Below are 8,405 nucleotides of genomic sequence, written 5' to 3'. Positions count from 1 at the left end.
CATGTGGTCCAGGGTGGTCTTAACTCCTGCGCTGAAGCAATCCTCCCGTCTTGGCCTCTCAAAGTGCCGGGATTACAGGCATGAACCACTGAGCCTGGTCATGAATTTAAATCTTATATGATTCCTCCTCTTTGAAACTTGATAACCATGTGGCAAACATTCCTAAACACGTGGTTGCCTCTCAGGGAACACGTAAACAATGAAAAGTGGCAAAATCAAGATAATTCCAATCCATATGTACAAGAAATTCTAACAACCTTGATTGGATGTCCCCAAGTTGCCCAACCTGCTAAGGTCACCCTATCATCTAAAATCAAAATTAAAATGGTTGAACCCCAGCTTACCTATAGTGGGAAACCCAACACCCTTCCCCGTAATAGCTCCAAAACAGGCTTGTGGTGATGGGTTAGACAAGGGGCATTGGTGATTGGTTTAGGCAAATCAGGATCAATCCCTTGAAACTTAGATATGCTTAAGTATGCATAAGTGAAATGAATGATAGCAACCATAGAAAGGAATGAGAGGGAGGAATTAGGATTATTTTGTTATTATAAAGCACTTGTATTGCCTGTGAAGTGACACATTGTTATTTGGAAGTGGACTTGAATTAATTGTAAATGTATATTGCAAACTTTCGGGGAACCACTAAAAAAAAGTTTTTAAAAAAGAAAAAGAAACATAGGCTAGGCAAGGTGGCTCACGCCTGTAATCCCAGCAATTTGGGAGCTGAGGTGGAGGATTGCTTAAGCCCAAGAGTTCAAAACCAGCCTGGGCAACGTAGCAAGATCCCATCTCTATTAAAATAATAATAATAATGATAATAATAAAATAAAGCTATTTTGGCAGCCATGATGGAAGTTTGAGAGTTGAGCCGCTGTGAGGCGAGGCCGGGCTCAGGCGAGGGAGATGAGAGACGGCGGCCGCCGCGGCCCGGAGCCCCTCTCAGCGCCTGTGAGCAGCCGCGGGGGCAGCGCCCTCGGGGAGCCGGCCGGCCTGCGGCGGCGGCAGCGGCGGCGTTTCTCGCCTCCTCTTCGTCTTTTCTAACCGTACAGCCTCTTCCTCGGCTTCTCCTGAAAGGGAAGGTGGAAGCCGTGGGCTCGGGCGGGAGCCGGCTGAGGCGCGGCGGCGGCGGCACCTCCCGCTCCTGGAGCGGGGGGGAGAAGCGGCGGCGGCGGCGGCCGCGGCGGCTGCAGCTCCAGGGAGGGGGTCTGAGTCGCCTGTCACCATTTCCAGGGCTGGGAACGCCGGAGAGTTGGTCTCTCCCCTTCTACTGCCTCCAACACGGCGGCGGCGGCGGCGGCACATCCACGGACCCGGGCCGGTTTTAAACCTCCAGTCCGCCGCCGCCGCACTCCCCGTGGCCCGGGCTCCGGAGGCCGCCGGAGGAGGCAGCCGTTCGGAGGATTATTCGTCTTCTCCCCATTCCGCTGCCGCCGCTGCCAGGCCTCTGGCTGCTGAGGAGAAGCAGGCCCAGTCGCTGCAACCATCCGGCAGCCGCCGCAGCAGCCATTACCCGGCTGCGGTCCAGAGCCAAGCGGCGGCAGAGCGAGGGGCATCAGCTACCGCCAAGTCCAGAGCCATTTCCATCCTGCAGAAGAAGCCTCGCCACCAGCAGCTTCTGCCATCTCTCTCCTCCTTTTTCTTCAGCCACAGGCTCCCAGACATGACAGCCATCATCAAAGAGATCGTTAGCAGAAACAAAAGGAGATACCAAGAGGATGGATTCGACTTAGACTTGACCTATATTTATCCAAACATTATTGCTATGGGATTTCCTGCAGAAAGACTTGAAGGCGTATACAGGAACAATATTGATGATGTAGTAAGGTTTTTGGATTCAAAGCATAAAAACCATTACAAGATATACAATCTTTGTGCTGAAAGACATTATGACACCGCCAAATTTAATTGCAGAGTTGCACAATATCCTTTTGAAGACCATAACCCACCACAGCTAGAACTTATCAAACCCTTTTGTGAAGATCTTGACCAATGGCTAAGTGAAGATGACAATCATGTTGCAGCAATTCACTGTAAAGCTGGAAAGGGACGAACTGGTGTAATGATTTGTGCATATTTATTACATCGGGGCAAATTTTTAAAGGCACAAGAGGCCCTAGAGTTCTATGGGGAAGTAAGGACCAGAGACAAAAAGGGAGTAACTATTCCCAGTCAGAGGCGCTATGTGTATTATTATAGCTACCTGTTAAAGAATCATCTGGATTATGGACCAGTGGCACCGTTGTTTCACAAGATGATGTTTGAAACTATTCCAATGTTCAGTGGCGGAACTTGCAATCCTCAGTTTGTGGTCTGCCAGCTAAAGGTGAAGATATATTCCTCCAATTCAGGACCCACACGACGGGAAGACAAGTTCATGTACTTTGAGTTCCCTCAGCCGTTACCTGTGTGTGGTGATATCAAAGTAGAGTTCTTCCACAAACAGAACAAGATGCTAAAAAAGGACAAAATGTTTCACTTTTGGGTAAATACATTCTTCATACCAGGAACAGAGGAAACCTCAAAAAAAGTAGAAAATGGAAATCTATGTGATCAAGAAATTGATAGCATTTGCAGTATAGAGCGTGCAGATAATGACAAGGAATATCTAGTACTTACTTTAACAAAAAATGATCTTGACAAAGAAAATAAAGACAAAGCCAACCGATACTTTTCTCCAAATTTTAAGATGAAGCTGTACTTCACAAAAACAGTAGAGGAGCCGTCAAATCCAGAGGCTAGCAGTTCAACTTCTGTAACACCAGATGTTAGTGACAATGAACCTGATCATTATAGATATTCTGACACCACTGACTCTGATCCAGAGAGTGAACCTTTTGATGAAGATCAGCATACACAAATTACAAAAGTCTGATTTTTTTTTTATCAAGAGGGATAAAACACCATGAAAACAAACTTGAATAAACTGAAAATGGACCTTTTTTTTTTAATGGCAATAGGACATTGTGTCCGATTACCAGTTATAGGAACAATTCTCTTTTCCTGACCAATCTTGTTTTACCCTATACATCCACAGGGTTTTGACACTTGTTGTCCAGTTGAAAAAAGGTTGTGTAGCTGTGTCATGTATATACCTTTTTGTGTCAAAAGGACATTTAAAATTCAATTAGGATTAATAAAGATGGCACTTTCCCATTTAAAAAAAAATAAAATAAAGCTATTTTAAATATAAAGACATCTAGATTAAAGGCAAAGGGATGGAGAAAGATATATTATGCTAACGCTTATCAACAGAAAGCAAGGGTTAGCTGTACTGACTTTAGACAGAACACATTTCAGAGCAAAGAAAGGGGTATCTTTATAAGAGTATAAGGGTATTACACGTGGCCGGGTGCGGTGGCTCACGCTTGTAATCCTAGCACTTTGGGAGGCCGAGGCAGGCAGATCACGAGGTCAGGAGATCGAGACCACGGTGAAACCCCGTCTCTACTAAAAATACAAAAAATTAGCCAGGCGTGGTGGCGGGCGCCTGTAGTCCCAGCTACTCGGAGAGGCTGAGGCAGGAGAATGGCATGAACCCGGGAGGCAGAGCTTGCAGTGAGCCGAGATTGCGCCACTGCACTCCGGCCTGGGTGACAGAGCGAGACTCCGTCTCAAAAAAAAAAAAAAGAAAAAAAAAAAAAGTCAAAGGTATTACACAATGGTAAAGGGGTTAATGCATAGCAATCTTTTTTTTTTTTTTTGAAACAGGGTCTTGCTCTCTTTGTGTCACCCAGGCTGGAGTGCAGTGGTGTGATCTCAGCTCACTGCAACCTCAAGTGGTCCTCTCACCTCAGCCTCCCGAGTAGCCGGGACTATAGGCACGTGCCACCATGCTTGGCTAATTTTTGTATTTTTTTGTAGAGACAGGGTTTTGCCATGTTGCCGAGGCTGGTCTTGAACTGCTGGACTCATGCAATCTGCCCACCTTGGCCTCCCAAAGTGCTTCAGCTGGCCCCACAGCAATCCTTAATGTGTGAAGCAAATACTGATAGAACTACAAGGAGAAATACGTGAATCCACTATTATTGGTTGAAGATTTCAACACCCCTCTATCAAAAATGAACAGATCCAGTGAGCAGAAACTCAGTAACTCAATAGCACCACCAGTCAAGCGGATATATGAGTATGTGCAGGCTGCTTCATCCAGCAACAGCAGAATATACATTCTTCTCAAGGTAGCATGGAATATTCATGAGATAGGCCATTTTCTGGGCCATAAAACACACCTTAACAAATTCAAAAGAATAGAAACCACACAGGCCAGGCGCGGTGGCTCACGCCTATAATCCCAGCACTTTGGGAGGCCCAGGCGGGTGGATCACCTGAGGTTGGGAGTTCGAGACCAGCCTGACCAACATGGAGAAACCCCATCTCTACTAAAAATACAAAATTAGCCGGCATGGTTGCTCATGTCTGTAGTCCCAGCTACTTGGGAGGCTGAGGCAGGAGAATCACTTGAACCCGGGAAGTGGAGGTTTCGGTGAGCCGAGATCAAGCCATTGCACTCCAGCCTGGGCAACAAGAACGAAACTCTGTCTCAAAGGAAAAAAAAACGTTAAAGGTAGTGAGGTAAAGTGCACAGGGCTTCAGAAGAACATTTTGGGCCGGGCACGGTGGCTCATTCCTGTAATCCCAGCACTTTGGGAGGCCCAAGTGGATGGATCACCTGAGGTTGGGAGTTCGAGACCAGCCTGACCAACATGGAGAAACCCTGTCTCTACTAAAAATAAGCCAGGCGTGGTGGTGCATGCCTGTAATCCCAGCTACTCCGGAGGCTGAGGCAGGAGAATCGCTTGAACCAGGGAGGCAGAGGTTGCAGTGAGCCAAGGTCACGCCATTGTACTCCAGCCTGAACAACAAGAGCAAAACTATGTCTCAAAAAAAAAAAAGAAAGAAAAGAAAAAGAAACCACACAAAGTATGTTGTCAGGACACAATAAAATTAAATTAGAAATCAATAACAGAGGCCGGGCGCGGTGGCTCACGCTTGTAATCCCAGCACTTTGGGAGGCCGAGGCAGGCGGATCATGAGGTCAGGAGATCGAGACCACGGTGAAACCCCGTCTCTACTAAAAATACGAAAAAAAAAATTAGCCGGGCGTGGTGGCGGGCGCCTGTAGTCCCAGCTACTCGGAGAGGCTGAGGCAGGAGAATGGCGTGAACCCGGGAGGCAGAGCTTGCAGTGAGCCAAGATGGCGCCACTGCACTCCATCCTGGGCGACAGAGCGAGACTCCGTCTCAAAAAAAAAAAAAAGAAATCAATAACAGAAAGCTAGCTGGAAAAACCCCAAAATATCTGGAGATTAAACAACACATTTCTTTTTTGAGACAGAGTTTCACTCTTGTTGCCCAGGGTGGAGTGCAATGGCGCAATCTCGGCTCACTGCAACCTTCGCCTTCTGGTTTCAAGCGATTCTCCTGCCTCAGCCTCTCAAGTAGCTGGGATTACAGGCATGCGTCACCATACTCAGCCAAGTTTTTGTATTTAGTAGAGACGGGGTTTCACCGTGTTGGTCAGATTGGTCTTGAACTCCTGACCTCAGGAAATCCACCCTCCTCGGCCTCCCAAAGTGCTGGGATTACAGGCGTGAGCCACTGTGCCGGCCAACAACACACTTTTGAGTAACACATGGGCCAAAGAAGAAATCTCAAGAAAAGTTTTAAAACATGTTGGTCATGAATTTAAATCTTATGAAAATGAAAATACAAACTATCAGAATTTGTGGGATGCAGAATTAAAAAATAGTGCTTAGAGGGAAATTTCTAGCATTGACTGCATCTATGAGAAAAGAGAACCATCTAAAATCAATCATCTAAGCTTCTACCATAGGAAACAAGAAAAAGAAGAGCAAATTAAATCCAAAGCAAACAAAAGAAAAGAAAAAAAGAAATTAGAGCAGAAGCTAATAGAATTGGAAATAGGAAATCAATAGAGAAAAATCAACAAAACCAAAAGCTGGTTCTTTGAAAAGAAAAAGTCATTATGGTTCTGTGAGCACAGAATAGGAGCAGAATGGGTGTAAAGCAGGCAACCAAGAGTGAGCGTCTGATGTGTATGCTCGGCAGAAGTCCATATCCCTGTCCAAGATGTCAAAGAAATCTCTGGATACATCTCTGGGCTTGGAGCACTGCCCTACAAGGTGCCCCCATGTACACCCTGACAGAGGACACCCCTCTGCCCCACCCAGCTCACACCTAGTCATATGCCTATATAAGACCCTGAGATTTTAAGCCCAAATGGGCATAACATGTGGCCACATCTTTTATGACTTTTTGTTCAAAACATGTGGCCACATCTTAAGGGGGCCTGCCCCTCCATGCTCCTGGGTATTTCTCACAAGGTGGAGACAAGAGACTGAGAAAGAAATAAGACACAGAGACAAAGTATAGAGGAAGAAAAGTGGGCCCAGGGGACTGGCGCTCAGCAAGTGAGGACCTGCACCGGCACTGGTTTTTGAATTCCCTCAGTATTTATTGATCACTATCTCTACCATCTCGGCGAGGGGGATGTGCAGGACTATAGGGTAATGCTGGGGAGAGGGTCAGCAGGAAAACATGTGAGCAAAGGACTCTGTGTCAAAAATAATTTTAAGGAAAGGTGCTGTGCCTGGATGTGCACGTACGCCAGATTTATGTCTGACTTTGCACATCTCAGTGCAGTAAAGAGCAGTATTGCCGCCAGCATGTCTCACCTCCAGCCATAAGGCGGTTTTCTCCTATCTCAGTAAATAGAATGTATGATCTGGTTTTACGCCAAGACATTCCATTCCCAGGGACGGGCAGTAGACAGATGCCTTCCTCTTATCTCAACCGCATAGAGGCCTTCCTCTTTCACTAATCCTCAGCACAGACCCTTTACGAGTGTCAGGCTGGGGGACGGTCAGGTCTTTCCCTTCCCACGAGGCCATATCTCAGGCTGTCTCAGTGGGGGAAACCTAGACAATACCCAGGCTTTCTTGGGCAGGTGTCCCTGCTGCCTTCTGCAGTGCATTGTGTCCCTGGGTACTCAAGACTGGAGAATGGCGATGACTTTTACCAAGCATACTGCCGGCAAACACATTTTTACCAAAGCACATCCTGCACAGCCTTAAATCCCTTAAACCTTGAGTCAATACAGCACATGTTATCTGCTAGCACAGGGCTGGGGCTAGGTCTACAGATTAACAGCATCTCAAAGCAGAAGAATTTTTCTTAGTACAGATCAAAATGGAGTTTCTTATGTCTTCCTTTTCCACATAGACACAGTGACAGTCTGATTTCTCTATATTTCCCCCACAACATCTTTTATGACTCAGCCCAAGAATCTCCAGGCAGTGCCCAAGGTTAAGGCCTAGGCCAATTGCTGCTGTAATCTGGGCTCAGGATGGGCAGACCAGAGATAGCCAAGGGTGTCTGATGACTCTAAGGGCTTGGTGGTGCTCAACCAGGAAGGAGCTCAAGTCCCCAGACTGGCCAGGAGCTCAGTTGACTCAGCACTGCTGTTGAGTGCAGGACAGAATGGGACTAGTGCTGGATTTTTGGAGGTTAAAATAAAATACTCCAGGTCTTGACAGAGATGACCTAGCTGAAGTCATTCAGTTCCCCATCAAACATGACCCCTGGACTCAAGAAAAAGGCAGCATCACAGGATGGGAGGCTGAGCCCTGGAGTTGGAGACCAGCCTGGGCAACATAGTAAGACTTCATCTCTACAAAAAATTTAAGAATTAGCCAGGCATGGTGTCATGAGCCTCTAGTCCCAGCTACTCAGGAGGCTGAGGTAGGAGGATTGCTTAAGCTCTGGAGGTCAAGGCAGCAACAAGCCATGATTGTGCCACTGCACTCCAGCCTGGGCAACAGAGTGAGACCCTGTCTCAATAAATAAATAAATAAGGGCCAAGCGTGGTGGCTCATGCCTGTAATCCCAGCACTTTGGGAGGCCGAGGTGATGGATCACCCGACATAGGTGTCAGGCCTCTGAGCCTAAGCTAAGCCATCATAACCCCTGTGACCTGCGTGTATACATCCAGATGGCCTGAAGCAACTGAAGATCCACAAAAGAAGTGAAAATAGCCGGGCGCGGTGGCTCACGCCTGTAATCCCAGCACTTTGGGAGGCTGAGGTGGGCGGATCACAAGGTCAGGAGATCGAGACCATCCTGCTAACACGGTGAAACCCTGCCTCTACTAAAAAATACAAAAAATTAGCCAGGTGTGGTGGCAGGCGCCTGTAGTCCCAGCTACTTGGGAGGCTGAGGCAGGAGAATGGCATGAACCTGGGAGGCGGAGCTTGCAGTGAGCCGAGATTGCGCCACTGCACTCCAGCCTGGGCGACAGAGCGAGACTCCGTCTCAAAAAAAAAAAAAAAAAAAGAAAAAAGAAGAACTCTCAGATTGTAAGCCATCTTTGGAGAAGAGTGTTTGCTT

At 47.2% G+C, this 8,405-nt stretch overlaps 1 protein-coding gene across 1 annotated transcript; it reads left to right on the top strand.

Moving 5' to 3' along the window:
• The first annotated feature begins 401 nt into the window (after window positions 1–401).
• Window positions 402–3,182, top strand: LOC129463013 (phosphatidylinositol 3,4,5-trisphosphate 3-phosphatase and dual-specificity protein phosphatase PTEN-like). The gene is made up of 2 exons (XM_063617055.1): window positions 402–405; window positions 960–3,182. Exons 1-2 carry the CDS (start codon window positions 402–404, stop codon window positions 2,873–2,875), a joined length of 1,920 nt encoding a protein of 639 aa, XP_063473125.1. The 3' UTR covers window positions 2,876–3,182.
• The last annotated feature ends 5,223 nt before the right edge of the window (window positions 3,183–8,405 follow it).

Source organism: Symphalangus syndactylus, chromosome 14 (assembly GCF_028878055.3).
Source record: "Symphalangus syndactylus isolate Jambi chromosome 14, NHGRI_mSymSyn1-v2.1_pri, whole genome shotgun sequence".
NCBI classification, from domain to species: Eukaryota; Metazoa; Chordata; class Mammalia; order Primates; family Hylobatidae; genus Symphalangus; species Symphalangus syndactylus.
This window is presented reverse-complemented; position numbering and strand designations above follow the sequence as displayed.